At 46.8% G+C, this 17,860-nt stretch overlaps 1 protein-coding gene across 2 annotated transcripts in view; it reads left to right on the top strand.

Moving 5' to 3' along the window:
- Positions 1–6,316: 6,316 nt before the first annotated feature.
- LOC121531961 (IQ motif and SEC7 domain-containing protein 3-like) overlaps positions 6,317–17,860 on the top strand; it is a 20,910-nt gene continuing 9,366 nt past the window's right edge. For both annotated transcript variants that reach the window (XM_041837558.2, XM_041837559.2), the window contains exons 1-4: positions 6,317–7,296; positions 11,268–11,342; positions 16,674–16,803; positions 17,474–17,824. In XM_041837558.2, coding sequence (XP_041693492.1) covers positions 6,737–7,296; positions 11,268–11,342; positions 16,674–16,803; positions 17,474–17,824 — 1,116 coding nt within the window. In that variant the 5' untranslated portion in view covers positions 6,317–6,736. The remainder of the gene's footprint in view (positions 7,297–11,267; positions 11,343–16,673; positions 16,804–17,473; positions 17,825–17,860) is intronic.

The following is a 17,860-nucleotide window of genomic DNA, read 5'->3' as shown; positions in this document are numbered from 1 at the left end:
TTATGTTACTAGCTCCTAACAATGCAGTAAAATGTCAAACAGGTACACACATAATCCATTAAAAAACAGAAAGTACAACAAGAAATCAAGAAATGTCGGAAACAATCCAATTAACAACCCAAATAGCACTGTAACAATAATCCAAATGTAATCTATATGTATCTACACCAGATGAATTTACACAAGATATACTAGGAATGATATGTACAGCAGTAGACATATTAGAGTGAGCTATGTCAAGAATACAGTATATAAATAAATAGGTGGTGTGTATAAATAGTGTAACTAAAATGCAATGTACAGTAGTAGCAACATTAGAATGAGCTATGTCGAGAATAGATAAGTATTGTATGTACAGTCGGAAGTTTACATAAACTTAGGTTGGAGTCATTAAAACTCGTTTTTTAACCACTCCACAAATGTATAGTTAACAAACTATAGTTTTGGCAAGTCGGTTAGGACATCTACTTTGTGCATGACAGAAGCAATTTTTCCAACAATTGTTTACAGACAGATTATTTCACTTATAATTCACTGTATCACAATTCCAGTGGGTCAGAAGATTACATGCACTAAGTTGACTGTGCCTTTAAACAGCTTGGAAAATTCCAGAAAATGATGTCATGGCTTTAGAAGCTTCTGATAGCCTAATTGACATCATTTAAGTCAATTGGAGGTGTACCTGTGGATGTATTTCAAGGCCTACCTTCAAACTCAGTGCCTCTTTGCTTGACATCATGGGAAAATCGAAAGAAATAAGACAAGACCTCAGAAAAAAAGATTGTAGACCCCCACAAGTCTGGTTCAACCTTGGGAGCAATTTCCAAACGCCTGAAGGTACTACGTTCATCTGTACAAACAATAGTACACAAGTATAAACACCATGGGACCACGCAGCCATCATACCTCTCAAGAAGGAGACGCGTTCTGTCTCCTAGAGATTAACGTACTTTGGTGCGAAAAGTGCAAATCAATCCCAGAACAACAGCAAAGGACCTTGTGAAGATGCTGGAGGAAACAGGTACAAAAGTATCTATATCCACAGTAAAACGAGTCCTATATCGACATAACCTGAAAGGCCGCTCAGCAAGGAAGAAGCCACTGCTCCAAAACCGCCATAAAAAAGCCAGACTACGGTTTGCAACTGCACATGGGGACAAAGATCGTACTTTTTGGAGAAATGTCCTCTGGTCTGATGAAACAAAAATAGAACTGTTTGGCCATAATGACCATCATAATGTTTGGAGGCAAAAGGGGGTTGCTTGCAAGCCGAAGAACACCATCCCAACCGTGAAGCATGGGGGTGGCAGCATCATGCTGTGGGGGTGCTTTGCTGCAGGAGGGACTGGGGCACTTCACAAAATAGATGGCATCATGAGGAAGGACAATGATGTGGATATATTGAAGCAGCATATCAAGACATCAGTCAGGAAGTTAAAGCTTGGTCACAAATGGATCTTCCAAATGGACAATGACCACAAGCATACTTCCAGAGTTGTGCCAAAATGGCTTAAGGACAACAAAGTCAAGGTATTGGAGTGGCCATCACAAAGCCCTGACCTCAATCCTATAGAAAAGTTGTGGGCAGAACTGAAAAAGCGTGTGCGATCAAGGAGGCCTACAAACCTGACTCAGTTACACCAGCTCGGTCAGGAGGAATGGGCCAAAATTCACCCATCTTATTGTGGGAAGCTTGTGGAAGGCTACCCGAAACGTTTGACCCAAGTTAAACAATTTAAAGGCGATGCTACCAAATACTAATTGAGTGTATGTAAACTTGTGACCCACTGGGAATGTGATGAAAGAAATAAAAGCTGTTTTTTACTAGGATTAAATGTCAGGAATTGTGAAAAACTGAGTTTAAATGTATTTGGCTAAGGTGTATGTAAACCTTCGACTTAAACTGTAAATACACAGTACAAAACCCCATAGCAAAATGGATAGAATTGCAGAAAATTAGCTTCCGGGCCTGAGTCCGGAGTATAAATAGTGTATATGTACAGTATGTGAATGGTGTGTATAGACAGTATGGACAGTATGTGAATAGAAAAGGTGTGTATAGCAGTAGTTATATAGGATGAGCCATGACTAGAATACAGTATATACAGTGGGGGAAAAAAGTATTTAGTCAGCCACCAATTGTGCAAGTTCTCCCACTTAAAAAGATAAGAGAGGCCTGTAATTTTCATCATAGGTACACGATGACAGACAAATTGAGAAAAACAAATCCAGAAAATCACATTGTAGGATTTTTAATGAATTTATTTGCAAATTATGGTGGAAAATAAGTATTTGGTCACCTACAAACTTGCAAGATTTCTGGCTCTCACAGACCTGTAACTTCTTCTTTAAGAGGCTCCTCTGTCCTCCACTCGTTACCTGTATTAATGGCACCTGTTTGAACTTGTTATCAGTATAAAAGACACCTGTCCACAACCTCAAACAGTCACACTCCAAACTCCACTATGGCCAAGACCAAAGAGCTGTCAAAGGACACCAGAAACAAAATTGTAGACCTGCACCAGGCTGGGAAGACTGAATCTGCAATAGGTAAGCAGCTTGGTTTGAAGAAATCAACTGTGGGAGCAATTATTAGGAAATGGAAGACATACAAGACCACTGATAATCTACCTCGATCTGGGGCTCCACGCAAGATCTCACCCCGTGGGGTCAAAATGATCACAAGAACGGTGAGCAAAAATCCCAGAACCACACGGGGGGACCTAGTGAATGACCTGCAGAGAGCTGGGACCAAAGTAACAAAGCCTACCATCAGTAACACACTACGCCGCCAGGGACTCAAATCCTGCAGTGCCAGACGTGTCCCCCTGCTTAAGCCAGTACATGTCCAGGCCCGTCTGAAGTTTGCTAGAGTGCATTTGGATGATCCAGAAGAGGATTGGGAGAATGTCATATGGTCAGATGAAACCAAAATAGAACTTTTTGGTAAAAACTCAACTCGTCGTGTTTGGAGGACAAAGAATGCTGAGTTGCATCCAAAGAACACCATACCTATTGTGAAGCATGGGGGTGGAAACATCATGCTTTGGGGCTGTTTTTCTGCAAAGGGACTAGGACGACTGATCCGTGTAAAGGAAAGAATGAATGGGGCCATGTATCGTGAGATTTTGAGTGAAAACCTCCTTCCATCAGCAAGGGCATTGAAGATGAAACGTGGCTGGGTCTTTCAGCATGACATTGATCCCAAACACACCGCCCGGGCAACGAAGGAGTGGCTTCGTAAGAAGCATTTCAAGGTCCTGGAGTGGCCTAGCCAGTCTCCAGATATCAACCCCATAGAAAATCTTTGGAGGGAGTTGAAAGTCTGTGTTGCCCAGCGACAGCCCCAAAACATCACTGCTCTAGAGGAGATCTGCATGGAGGAATATGCCAAAATACCAGCAACAGTGTGTGAAAACCTTGTGAAGACTTACAGAAAACGTTTGACCTGTGTCATTGCCAACAAAGCATATATAACAAAGTATTGAGAAACTTTTGTTATTGACCAAATACTTATTTTCCACCATAATTTGCAAATAAATTCATTAAAAATCCTACAATGTGATTTTCTGGATTTTTTTAAATCATTTTGTCTGTCATAGTTGACGTGTGCCTATGATGAAAATTACAGGCCTCTCTCATCTTTTTAAGTGGGAGAACTTGCACAATTGGTGGCTGACTAAATACTTTTTTCCCCCACTGTACATATAAAATGAGTAAAACAGTATGTAAACATATTAAAGTGACCAGTGTTCAATGACTCTATGTACATAGGGCAACGGTCTCTAAAGTGCAGGGTAAAGTACAGAGTGGTAGCCGGCTGGTGACAGTGTCTGAGGTTCAGGGAAGAGGCCGGCTAGTGGTGACTGTTTAACAGTCTGATGTCTGGAGATATAATCTGTTTATCAGTCTCTAGGTCCCAGCTTTGATGAACCTGTACTGTCTCCACCTTCTAGATTGTAGCAGGTGAACAGGCTGGGGTCCTTCATGATCTTCTTGGCCTTCCTGTGACAATTTAGATGTCCTGGAGGGCAGGCAGTGTGCCCCCGATGATGCGTTGGGCGGACTGCACCATCCTCCGGAGAGCCCTGCGGTTGCAGACGGTGCAATTGCCGTACCAGGCGGTGATACAGCCCGACAGGATGCTCTCAATGGTGCATCTGTAGAAGTCGGTGAGGGTCTTAGGGGACAATCCAAATTTCTTCAGCCTCCTGATGTTGAAGAGGCACTGTTGCACCTTCTTCATAACACTGTCTCTGTGAAGGGACCATTTCAGGTCGTCAGTGATTTGCAGACCGAGGTCGATGTGGATGGGGGCGTGCTCTTTCTGCTGTCCGCTGTAGTCCACGATCAGCTCCTTCATTTTGTTGATGTTGAGGGAGAGATTATTTTCCTGGCACCACTCCGCCAAGGCACTCATCTCCTCCCTGTAGTCTATCTCGTCATTGTTGGTAATCAGGCCTAACAATGTTGTGTCGTCAGTAAACTTGATGATTGAGTTGGAGACGTGCGTGGCCACACAGTTATGGGTGAACAGGGAGTACAGGAGGGGGCTGAGCATGCACCCCTGTGGGGCCCCCATGTTGAGGATCAGCGTTGCCAAGGTGTTGTTGCCTACCTTCACCACTTGAGGACGGCCCTTCAGGAAGTCCAGGACCCAGTTGCATAGGGAGGGGTTCAGACCCAGGGCCCTGAGCTTAGTGATGAGCTTGGAAGGCACTATGGTGTTGAAGGCTGAGCTGTAGTCGATGAACAGCATTCTTACATAGGTATTCCTCTTGTCCAGATGGGATAGGGCAGAGTGCAGTGCAATGGCGATTGCATCGTCCGTGGATCTGTTTGTATGTGTGAGTGTGTGGGTAGAGTCTAGTGAGTGTGCATAGAGCTAGTGCAAGGGAGTCAGTGCAAAACAATTAAGAAAAATAAATAAATAATCCAGGGGGTCAATGTAAATTGTCCAGGTAACCATTTGATTAACTGTTCAGCAGTCTTATGGCTTAGGGGTAGAAGCTGCTGAGGTGCCCTTTGGTCCCAGACTTGGCACTCTGGTACAGCTTGTCATGCGGTAGCAGAGAGAACAGTCTATTACTTGGGTGGCTGGAGTCTTTGACAATTTTTAGGGCCTTCCTCTGACACCACCTGGAATAGAGGTACTGGGCCGTACGCATTACCCTCTGTAGCACTTTGCGGTCGGAGGCCGAACAGTTGCCATACAAAGCGGTGATGCAGCTAGTCAAGATGCTCTCGATGGTGCAGCTGTAGAACCTTTTGAGGATCTGAGGTCCCATGCCAAATATTTTCAGTCTCCTGAGGGGGAAGAGGCATTGTCATGCCCTCTTCATGACTGTGTTGGTGTGTTTGGACCATGATAGGTCCTTAGTGATGTGGAAACCGAGGAACTTGAAGCTCTCGACCTGCTCCACTACAGCCCTGTCCATGTGAATGGGGGCGTGTTCGGCCCTCCATTTCCTGTAGTCCACGATGAGCTCCTTTGTCTTGCCCACGTTGAGGGAGAGGTTATTGTCTTTGCACAACTCTGCCAGGTCTCTGACCTCTCCATAGGCTGTCTCATCGTCGTCAGTGATCAGGCCTACCACCGTCGTGTTGTTGGCAAACATAATGATGGTGTTGGAATCGTGCGCGGCCACGCAGTCGTGGGTGAACAGGGAGTACAGGAGGGGACTGAGCACGCACTCCTAAGGGGCCCCCGTGTTGAGGGTCAACGTGGCGGATGTGTTATTGCCTAACCTCACCACCTCCAAGATCAATTTGCAGAGGGAGGTGTACTGTCCCAGGTTCCTCAGCTTAGTAATGAGCTTGGAGGGCACTATGCTGTTGAACGCTGCGCTGTAGTCAATGAACAGCATTCTCACGTAGATGTTCCTTTTGTCCAGGTGGGAAAGGGCAGTGTGGAGTGCAATAGAGATTGCGTCATTGGTGGATCTGTTGGGGCAGTATGTGAATTGGAGTGGGTCCAGGGTTTCTGGGATGATGGTGTTGATGTGAGCCATGACCAGCCTTTCAAAGCATTTCATGGCTACAGATGTGATTGCTACAGAGCAGTAGTGTGTGTTTGTGTGTGTGTGTGTGTGAGAGTGTTTGTGTGTGTCACGGGCTATAGTGCGCAGACAGAGCATGTCTTACATAATTTAGAAATAGGCCTTCTGTAAATAACTATAGAGATACAGAGAGGAGAGTGTTAAACACACTAGGCTGTGTGTGCGCGCGTGCGTACGCATTCATGTGTGATGACGCCACACACCCTTGCTCCCATCTGGATCTGGATCCTCTCATCATCAGCAGCACTCAGCAGAGCCGTATCGGTGGCTGGGAGGGAGAGAGGAGAGAGAATCTCTTATCACGAGAAGACAGGAATATTTACATCCGATCATTATCTCCCTTTTTCTATGGCTCTCTCTCTCTCTCTCTCTCTCTTTCCGTTTCGAAACGGAATAGCCTATTTATCTGTCTCTTCGCTATCGATCATCTCAGAAATAGAACAGAATATTAAAAACAGAAGAGAAGAGTAAAACGAAGGGAGAGACTAATGGAAGAATAAAAAGCAAAGGAGAAGAGAGGAGGAAGACCTCTCATCTCATTCGTCTGTTCTAGCAGGAAGAAGGAATTTAGGCTACCTCTCCTCTGCACTTGATAATCTCTCTCTCTCTCTCTCTCTCTCTCTCTCTCTCTCTCTCTCTCTCTCTCTCTCTCTCTCTCTCTCTCTCTCTCTCTCTCTATGGTCATGGCTGTGCAGGGGACCAGCCTGCTAGAGAACCCAGTTCAGGCGGTTCTGTACCTTAGAGAACTGACCACTATAGTTCAGAACCAGCAGAGCCTCATCCAGACACAGCGCCTACGCATTGACGAACTGGACCGACGCGTGGATGAGCTGCTTGGGGAGAACAGGAATCTGCGCGAAGCAAGAGGTGTACAACCTCACCATCATCACCCGGACCGCAACCTGAGCCTTCATCATCATCATCCTCAGCACCAACATCCATACCCACAAGACACCGGTTCTCAGCCCGTCCAGCCCCACGCCCAGCCCCTGCCTGAGGTCCATCCTGCTGAGCCAGGAAAGTCCTCTCCTCAGCCCGCCAATCCGGAGGACATGCAGCTGGTACCGTCCCAACCCCAGCCACAGTCACCGAGCCCTCAGCCAGGCGAGGCTATCCCGGGCGAGGGGGAGGGCAGCAGGACCAGCACGGGCTGCCGCACACTGGTTCCCCTGGTTCCCCTAGCTCCACTCACTCCTACCACTCTCTGTCGCTCGTTGGCTCTCGCCAGGCAATCAGAGTGAGTCTGTTTACTATAGCCTTTATCAACGCGAATGAAATAAAGTGTGTGTGGCAACTCGAATATGTCCAGGTTGTAAAATATAGTGCTGCCAGCCTGCCGAAGTTGGCTTTTACAACGGTAGGATCATCATGAGAGTGACGTGGAGAATTTACAGAAGGGGATTATTTGCCAAGATAGACCAACAACAAAAAAAGGGAGATTATATAACAAACAGCTGTGTGAGTGTGTATGTATGTATGTGTGTGCGTGTGTGTGTGTGTGTGTGTGTTTGGAGGGATATGGCTCAAATGCATGGTGCACTCTTGGCAAAGAAACACAGCTTTGAAACCTGGTTGAGGGGTAAGGTTTAAATTTCAGACTGTAGGCCTAGTTGGATTGAATACAACTCTACAACTGCTGTCCTGTAGTTGTTTAGAATAGATGCAGTTCAGCTCTACTGTTATAGCTGTAGCAGTCCTTTCCATGGTTCTGAATCAATTTGAACAAAACCCTTGTGTGGGAGTGTATGTCTGCATATGTGTCTATGTGTGTCTATGTGTGTATTTGTGTGTCTCTCTGTGTGTGTGTGTGTGTGTGTGTGTGTCTGTGTGTGTGTGTGTCTGTGTGTCTGTGTGTGTGTGTGTGATGTTCTGATTATGAGTGAAATTAGCCTCCCCCCCGCTGGGGACAAGAATAGAGTAGAAGAGAGAAAGGGGGAACACAGGAGGGGAGAAGAGAGGAAGAAAATGAGAGATTGATGAGGCTATGACATACAGGATATACAGGAAATACAGTCGAAAATATCGAATTAGGTTACAAAGTCAAAGTTTTTATTATTTCTATGCATAAGCCATAGAAAATAAAGGCTTTTAAATGTTTTCACTACATGAGCGTGCCTTGAATATTTCTGGAAGATCTTTGCACAAAGGCTTTTTTGGCATTGGTCACTATCCAGCGTCAACTTCTGTTTGTTCTATCAACATTTGCTATACTTAGAATATTTAAAAACAAGAATATTAGCTTTTAAGTATTAATTTGAGGTTAGGGTTATGCCTAAGGTTAGATGTATTGGGTTACAATTGGGGTTCGTTTTAAAATCAGATTTAGATCTCTCTCTACCTTAATACTCTTTTCACATTACGCAGTGCACAAACTGGGATTTTTGCCCATTCTTCAAGGCAAAACTGCTCCAGCTCCTTCAAGTTGGATGGGTTCTGCTGGTGTACAGCAATCTTTAAGTCATACCACAGATTCTCAATTGGATTGAGGTCTGGGCTTTGACTAGGCCATTCCAAGACATTTAAATGTTTCCCCTTAAACCACTCAAGTGTTGCTTTAGCAGTATGCTTAGGGTCATTGTCCTGCTGGAAGGTGAACCTCCGTCCCAGTCTCAAATCTCTGGAAGACTGAAACAGGTTTCCTTCAAGAATTTATAATAATATAATAATATGCCATTTACCAGACGCTTTTATCCAAAGCGACTTACATTCATGTGTGCATACATTTTTACGTATGGGTGGTCCCGGGGATCGAACTACCCTGGCATTACAAGCGCCATGCTCTACCAATTGAGCTACAGAGGACCATAATTTCCCTGTATTTAGCGCCATCCATCATTCCTTCAATTCTGACCAGTTTCCCAGTTCCTGCCGATGAGAAATATCCCCACAGCATGATGCTGCCACCACCATGCTTCACTGTGGGGATGGTGTTCTCGGGGTGATGAGAGGTGTTGGGTTTGCGCCAGACATAGCGTTTTCCTTGATGGCCAAAAAGCTCAATTTTAGTCTCATCTGACCAGTGTACCTTCTTCCATATGTTTGGAGAGTCTCCCACATGGCTTTTGGCGAACACCAAACGTGTTTGCTTATTTTTTTCTTTAAGCAATGGCTTTTTTCTGGCCACTCTTCCGTAAAGCCCAGCTCTGTGGAGTGGACGGCTTAAAGTGGTCCTATGGACAGATACTCCAATCTCCGCTGTGGAGCTTTGCAGCTCCTTCAGGGTTATCTTTGGTCTCTTTGTTGCCTCTCTGATTAATGCCTTCCTTGCCTGGTCCGTGAGTTTTGGTGGGCGGCCCTCTCTTGGCAGGTTTGTTGTGGTGCCATATTCTTTCCATTTTTTAATAATGGTATTAATGGTGCTCTGTGGGATGTTCAAAGTTTCTGATATTTTTTTATTACCCAACCCTGATCAGTACTTCTCCACAACTTTGTCCCTGACCTGTTTGGAGAGCTCCTTGGTCTTCATGGTGCCGCTTGCTTAGTGGTGTTGCAGACTCTGGAGCCTTTCAGAACAGGTGTATATATACTGAGATCATGTGACAGATCATGTGACTCTTAGATTGCACACAGGTGGACTTTATTTAACTAATTATGTGACTTCTGAAGGTAATTGGTTGCACCAGATCTTATTTAGAGGCTTCATAGCAAATGGGGTGAATACATATGCACACACCACTTTTCCGTTATTTATTTTTTAGAATTTTTTGAAACAAGTTATTTTTTTCACTTCACCAATTTGGACTATTTTGTGTATGTCCATTACATGAAATCCAAATAAAAATCCATTTAAATTACAGGTTGTAATGCAACAAAATAGGAAAAACGCCAAGGGGGATGAATACTTTTGCAAGGCACTGTATACTGAAATAGACTGTGTCTGTGTGTGTGTTGGTGGGGACTGCACGTGGGTCTGCCTATTGATGAGAGTATCATTCCTCTCCCATCCTCCCCCTATTTCTCCCCCCTCCTCCCTCCAGCTGATCCACACGTATCTGGCCCACTTAGCCCATGGAGCGAACTGTAATCAGCTACTCTCTGGAGAAAGAGAGAGAGAGAGAGAGAGGGAGAGAGAGAAAGAGAGAGAGAGAGAGAGATGAGATGAGAGTGAGAGAGAGAGAGATGAGAGTGAGAGTGAGAGTGAGAAAGAGAATAACTGTCTGCTCTGACCCCCGCTCCTAGATCATTTATAATGCGTATGAGAGGCTAGGGCAAGGGGCTAGGGTAGAGAGAAAGATGGAGTGAGAAAGCAGAGAGAAGGAGAGAGAGCAGAGGAGACGTGTAGTATTAAAATATTAATCTGCCCTCTATATTAGAGATGTAATGGCTGAGATGTGTGTGTGTGTTGTACAGACAGAGATGTGACCTTGCTATGGCCAATAGAGACAGACAGAGAATTCCACTGTTACCCGACCCAATGGTCTCGGCTGGTCCTATAAGCTTTTTTTTAACCAGCTGGGATTGAACTCTTCCTAAAACTGAGTTTTTGAAAACACCTCTGTGCATCAAAGCAGGCCATTACATTTGTCAGAGCTGGGGAAAAGCCCATGCCATTTGCCAGGACACTGGTCTCCTCGTGACAGCAGAAGACTGGCAACTGAAGGTCGACTTCGCGAAGCAGCTCAGTTTTCCAGACATCATCACAACAACTAGTCTGATGTTGAGAGACCTGAAACACCCCAGACCCCAAAATACATCACTGATGATTTGTAATTTAGAAAAAATTCACTGAACCACTTAGGTTTAGCTAACTCTTCTGACTGTCTTTCTCATGCCATACATTTTGACGTTGTTATGACAATGTTTGGCATGACAACAAACGAACACTGCAAATGTGTGTGTGTGTATGTGTGTGTGTGCATGTGTATTTGTGTGAGACAGAGAGCGAGCGAGAGAGAGAGATAGTGAGAGATAAAGAGAGAGAGCGTAACCATCTGTCTGTATTTGTTAAATCTTACTAAAACAACAAAGACATGTCCGATGGCTGAATTCTGTTTCTGTTGTTTTAAGGTTTGTGTGTGTGCATGTGTGCATGTGCATGTGTGTGTGTGTGTTGAGAGAATATGGTTTTGAGCCAACTCGGCCGTTTTACTAATAGTAAAGAAACACTCACATGTTTCTTTGCCCCCTTTCCCCTCCCACACTCCCCTTCTCCCCTCACTCCTATCTCCTCTGCCCCCTCTCCTCTCCTGCTCCTCTATCCCTCTACAGGAGTCAGACAATACTACATCAGTTCTGTTGTCCTGCCCCAGAGGCACCAGAGGCTGCTCCCACTGGCTCCTCCAGGTAAGGTTGTGGCTTTTCCACACAAAACACTCCATCTAGATATACTTTCTCTGTTTTTCCGTATCTTTTTTAATTCTCTCTGCCCCCCTCTTGTCCTCTCTCTCTCTTTCACTCTCACTCTCTCGCCCTCTTTATCTCTCTTTTTCTCTCTCGCTCTCTTTTTCTCTGTCACTCTCTTGCTTTCTCTCTCTCTTGCTTTCTCTTTCTCTCTCTTTCTCTGTCTATCTGTCTCTGTCTCTCACTCTCTCTCTCTCTCTCTCCTTCCATCTTCCCTCTCTCCAGTCTACTCTACAGTGCCATTACTGATTGTCTCAGCAGGGCTATCTAATGGCTCTGTCATTTTGCCACTGTGGAACTCCCTTCAGTGTGTGTGTGTGTGTGTGTGTGTGTATATGTGTGGGTGGGTGTGTGCTGCTCAAGCCATGTCCACACACTACACAAATACCATCAGACTCCATCTCTGTCTCTGTGTGTGTTATGTGAAAGCCTGTAGCTTGGGGCAGTGTAGACCCAGGTTGCGTGCTAGTGAAAGTGCTACCAGTGACTGATTCAACCTAAAGCTCTCTAGCCCTCAGCATGTTGGAGGGAGCAGGGCAATGTTGTCATTACATATGATGTATTTGAGGTGGGAGTAGAGACAGTGTTTCATATCCACATACGTACAGTATAACCACACTGTGTGCTTACACATAGGCTGCCATAGCCAGCCAGCTCTGGGTCACCGATTACCATGGTGACCGGTATAAATAAATCTCACATACTGTACTGTGACCGTATAAAGTGTGTGTGTTTGTTTTAGCATGTGTGCATGTTCGCATGTGTGTGTCCCCTGTTGTCACGATCGTTGAGAGACGGGTCAGACCAAGGTGCAGCGTGATATGAGTACATGTTTATTCAACCAATAAACATACAAACCAAAACAAGAAAACAACGTAACGTGAAGTCCTCAGGCTATAAACATACAAGCCTAAACACAGAACAAGATCCCACAACTAAGGGAGGCAAACAGGCTACTTAAGTATGATCCCCAATCAGAGACAACGAGCGACAGCTGTCTCTGATTGGGAATCACACCCGGCCAAACATAGAAATACAATACCTAGAACATAAACATAGAATTTCTAGCATAGATTCTCACGCCCTGACCAAACCAACTAAAGACAACCGGCCTCTCAAGGCCAGGGCGTGACAGTACCCCCCCACAAAGGTGCGTACTCCGGCCGCACCAACCTGACTCGTTAGGGGAGGGTCCGGGTGGGCATTCAGCCTCTGAGGCGGATCCGGCTCCGGGCGTGACGACCTCTCCCTCTCTGCCTCCCCGTTGCGCCCCTGGTCTGGTCTGGACCTCGGTGCGATGCTTCCCCTCTCCTTCCTCCCATGATGCACCAAGCCCTGTCTGGACCCTGGTGTGGGAAACCCCGAACCTGGAGAGGAGCTGACGTCTGGGCCTGGATCGGCAATCCCCCCACGATGCACCAAGCCCTATCTGGACCCTGGTGTGGGAGACCCCAAACCTTGAGAGGGGCTGACGTCTGGGTCTGGAATGGAGCCGCTGACCGGAGCTGAACTGGACACCGGTGGAGCGGACTGCTCTGGCTCCGGAGTGGAACCGCTGACCGGAGCTGAACCGGGCACCGGTGGAGCGGACTGCTCTGACCCCGGAGTGGAACCGCTGACCGGAGCTGAACCGGGCACCGGTGGAGCGGACTGCTCTGACCCCGGAGTGGATCCGCTGACCGGAGCTGAACTGGGCTCCGGTGGAGCAGACTGCTCTGACCCCGGAGTGGAACCGCTGACCGGAGCTGGTCTCGGCACCGGTGGAGCGGACTGCTCTGACCCCGGAGTGGAGCAGCTGACCGGTACTGGACCAGGCACCGGTGGAACGGCCACGGGCCGTGCCGGACTGGGAACACGCACCACTGGCTTGGTGCGAGGAGCTGGCATGGGCCGGTCCGGACTGGGAACACGCACCACTGGTCTGGTGCGAGGAGCAGGAACGGGCCGGGCCGGACTGGAGACACGCACCACAGGTCTGGTGCGAGGAGCAGGAACGGGCCGGACTGGGGACACGCACCACTGGTCTGGTGCGAGGAGCAGGCACGGGCCGTACCGGACTGGGAACACGCACCACTGGCTTGGTGCGAGGTGCAGGCATGGGCCGGGCCGGACTGGAGACATGCACCACTGGCTTGGTACGGGGAGCAGGTACGGGGCGTACCGGGCTGGCGACACGCACCACTGGTTTGGTGCGAGGAGCAGGGACGGGCCGTACCGGACTGGACACACGCACCACTGGCTTGGTGCGAGAAGCAGGCACGAGGCGTACCGGACTGGGAACCGGCGCTGGAGGTCTACGACTGTACCAGTCCTTTACTCTCCGCGCCCAATCGTCCTCCAGTGAGGACTCCTCCTTGAGCCCCCACGAGTGCAGTGGTCGGGGCTCTTCTCTATCGATCACCGACCACCCTTTTAGCCCCCCCAAAAATGTATCTTGGGGCTGTCTCTCGGGCTTCCTCCTCGGCCGGCGCCTTCTGTGTTGCCGTTGCTCCTCTCTAACCCGGGCTTCCACTGTCTGTTCCCAAGGACGGCTATCCATCCCAGCCTGGATCTCCTCCCATGTCCAAGATCCCTTACCATCCAGGACCTCCTCCCATGTCCAGAATGTCTGCTCCTGGCCACGCTGCTTGGTCCTCGTTTGGTGGGATCTTCTGTCACGATCGTTGAGAGACGGGTCAGACCAAGGTGCAGCGTGATATGCATACATGTTTATTCAACCAATAAACATACAAACCAAAACAACGTAACGTGAAGTCCTCAGGCTATAACCATACAAGCCTAAACACGGAACAAGATCCCAAAACTAAGGTAGGCAAACAGGCTACTTAAGTATGATCCCCAATCAGAGACAACGAGCGACAGCTGTCTCTGATTGGGAATCACACCCGGCCAAACATAGAAATACAATACCTAGAACATAAACATAGAATTTCTAGCATAGATTCTCACGCCCTGACCAAACCAACTAAAGACGACCGGCCTCTCAAGGCCAGGGCGTGACACCTGTAAATCCAGTAAATCAGATTAGACAGAGGGATTTCTCAGAGTGGAAGGTACTTTACACAGTATTCACACAGTATTCACCCAAAAAATGTTACCTATTTTGGTAAATAGAGGTAGAGGTGTAGAGGCAAACAGAATCTTTAGAGATAGCTAGAGATGTATTGGCCTTGTGGTTGCATGTTATATTTTGTGCTTGTCTGTTTGTTTATGTTCAGGTGTGTGTGAGTTTGTGTATGTTTGTGCAGGTATGTGTGTGTGTGTGTCCTCTGGCTGTAGGTCTCTGTGCGGCTCTGATTGATGTGAGATGACAGATGTTCATTTCTCCTTCACTGTGACATTAGAGGAGGCGGAGAAACCAGTCTGTGTGTATGTGTGTTTCGACCCTTCCCGCTGGGAACAGGCGTCAATTCAACGTCTATTCGACATTGGTTCAATGTAATTTCATTGAAATGACATGGAAACAACGTTGATTCAACCAGTGTGTCCACAGTGGGTTAGGTCTTCATCAGGCATTCATGTCCCAGGTGTGGGTGAAAGGTCCTATATATAGGGGCAGTGCTCAGTGACATCACTTCCTGAAACAGGAGGTAAAAAAATACAATATAGGTTCACATAATCAACATTAAATCAATCAGAATATATAACCATACATGAGGAATGTCATAAATATTTAAAATGATATATATACACAATATTCCCTTAGGGTAAAAACAGTAGTTTGGACATAGAACTATAGAAAAGGTTTCAAATCAAACTCCTCATTCAGGCCAAGATAAGGGACAGCGTGTTGAGCCTGTGGATCCAGAAATAGTAGTTTCCTCCCAATGTCCCCTCCCCTGCATGACATCTTGACCCTTTCTATCCCAATGTATCTCAGAGAGCTAATAGGATGTCCGGCTTGAGCAAAATGAACAGCAACAGGGTTTATATATATATACACTATATATACAAAAGTATGTGGACACCCCTTCAAACTAGTTGATTCAGCTATTTCAGCCACACCAGTTGCTGACAGGTGTATAAAATCGAGCACACCGCCATGCAATCTCCAAAGACAAACATTGGCAGTAGAATGGCCTTACTGAAGAGCTCAGTGACTTTCAACATGGCACCGTCATATGATGCCACCTTTCCAACAAGTCAATTCATTACATTTCTGCCCTGCTAGAGCTGCCCCGGTCAACTTTAAGTGCTGTTATTGTGAAGTGGAAACGTCTAGGAGCAACAACAGCTCAGCCGCGAAGTGGTAGGCCACACAAGCTCACAGAACAGGACTGCCGAGTGCTGAAGCTCGTAGCGCGTAAAAATAATCTGTCCTCGGTTGCAACACTCGCTACTGATTTCCAAACTGCCTCTGGAAGCAACGTCAGCACAAGAACTGTTCGTCGGGAGCTTCATGAAATGAAAAAAAAAAAGAAAATCACAAAAGTAGTGCACTGGGCCTTTAATAGTCTTGTGTTAGAGGACCAATATAGCCTTCTGTAGGCAGCCTCCAGCACGCGCAAACACACACACACACACACACACACACACACACACACACACACACACACACACACACACACACACACACACACACACACACACACACACACACACACACACACACACACACTCACACTCACACTCACACTCACACTCACACTCACACTCACACTCACACACACACACACACACAGTGTTAGCTGAATAGTAGAACCAGAGAGGAACATTAGTGATGTCGTCATTATTTAAACATGAGCAGTTTTTGCTTTTATAAAGTAGCTGTGGTTTTAGAGCTGGCTTATATAACAATTGGTAGACTAAGCAATTAGGGTAACAGCAGAGGAAACACACACATACACATACAGTGCATTCGGAGAGTATTTAGACCCCTTGACTTTTTCCACATTTTGTTACATTACAGCCTTATTCTAAAATGGATTTAAAAAAAAAAATCCTCATCAATCTACACACAATACCCCATAATGACAAAGTGAAAATAGGTCTTTAGAAATGTTTGCACATTTATTAAAAATTATAAACAGAAATACTCTATTTACAGAAGTATTCAGACCTTTTGCTATGAGACTCGAATTGAGCTCAGGTGCATCCAGTTTCCATTGATCATCCTTGAGATGTTTCTACAACTTGATTGGAGTCCACCTGTGGTAAATTCAATTGATTGGACATGATTTGGAAAGGCACACCTGAAGGCACTGTACATACACACATACACACACATACACACATTATCCCAGGTGTTGAAGGTGAGTGTTGTTGTTTCCATAGTGATGGGCAGCTGCTGAGTCTGGAGGGCGGGACTTCCTCCAGTGGACAGGAAGGAGAGGGGTCAGGGGGTGTGGCTCGTAGAGAAGGACCCAGCGACTATGAACTTGCCCTGGAGAACAAGACCAAACAGGTGTGTGTGTGCAGCGGCATACGGGTGGCTTGTGATTAACTGGATTTGTGTGTATGTTTGTGTTTCTGTGTGTAGATGATACTGTACTCTGTTGATGAGAGAGAAAGAGAGAGACAGAGAGAGAGAGAGAGAGAGAGTGAAAGAGACAGAGAAGAGAGAAGAGAGTAAGAAAGAGCCAGCCCTTCCATCTCCAGGGTGACAGGGACATGGGGGATGATGGGTTGTCATGGTAACAGCTAATAGCTGCTTCTGGCTGCAAGAGATGTCTTTATATTGCATAGAGAATTGGCAAACGGACCACGCTGTGTGTCTCTCTCTCTGTCCTCCTTATTCTCCCTCTCCCCTTCTTCTCTGCATCTCCTTCCCCCTCTCTCTATCTGAGCCTCAGAGGAAGTAAAAGGGGGTTACTTGTCTTCTGTTTGCTTTTTGTTTGAGACACAGTGATGTAGCGATAGGTGTTCCTGGTAGAAAGGCATTGGAGTTTGGTGAGGGGGTTGTACTGTTTTAGGAGAGGAGAGCTTGTCCCGCTTTCCTTTTACATTTGGAGAAACATCCAGTTTAACAACTGGAGGCTTTTAGCATTGTTCTGTTAAGACTGCAATATTTCCCTCCCCAAAACCTTGCCAACAATCTTTTTCTCTCTTCTTTTCTCCCCCCTCTCTGTCTGTAGATAGAGGAGTTGGAGCTGAGGTACGGTGGTCACCTGGTGTCGCGTCGCGCTGCGTGTCGTATTCAGACGGCGTTCCGTCAGTACCAGCTCAGTAAGAACTTCCAGAAGATCCGGAACTCTCTGTCAGAGAGCAAGTTGCCACGCCGCATCTCCCTGCGCCGGCCCAACCCCAGCCGGGGCCAGAACCCCACCCAGCGACACAGCTTCCTGTTAGAGGCTGGGGGCCCACCATTGCTCCCCAAAACACCCCCACCACCCCCCTCACGCTCCACCTCCCTGCCCCCCTCAGCCTCCCCTGCCCCGGGCCCTGGCCCCTCGCTCACACAGCTGGAGGACTGCTTCTCAGAGCAGGTGGGCTTTATGTAACACTAGCAACAAAAAAACACA

The sequence above is a fragment of the Coregonus clupeaformis genome, chromosome 19 (genome assembly GCF_020615455.1).
Source record: "Coregonus clupeaformis isolate EN_2021a chromosome 19, ASM2061545v1, whole genome shotgun sequence".
Classification (NCBI taxonomy): domain Eukaryota; kingdom Metazoa; phylum Chordata; class Actinopteri; order Salmoniformes; family Salmonidae; genus Coregonus; species Coregonus clupeaformis.
This window is presented reverse-complemented; position numbering and strand designations above follow the sequence as displayed.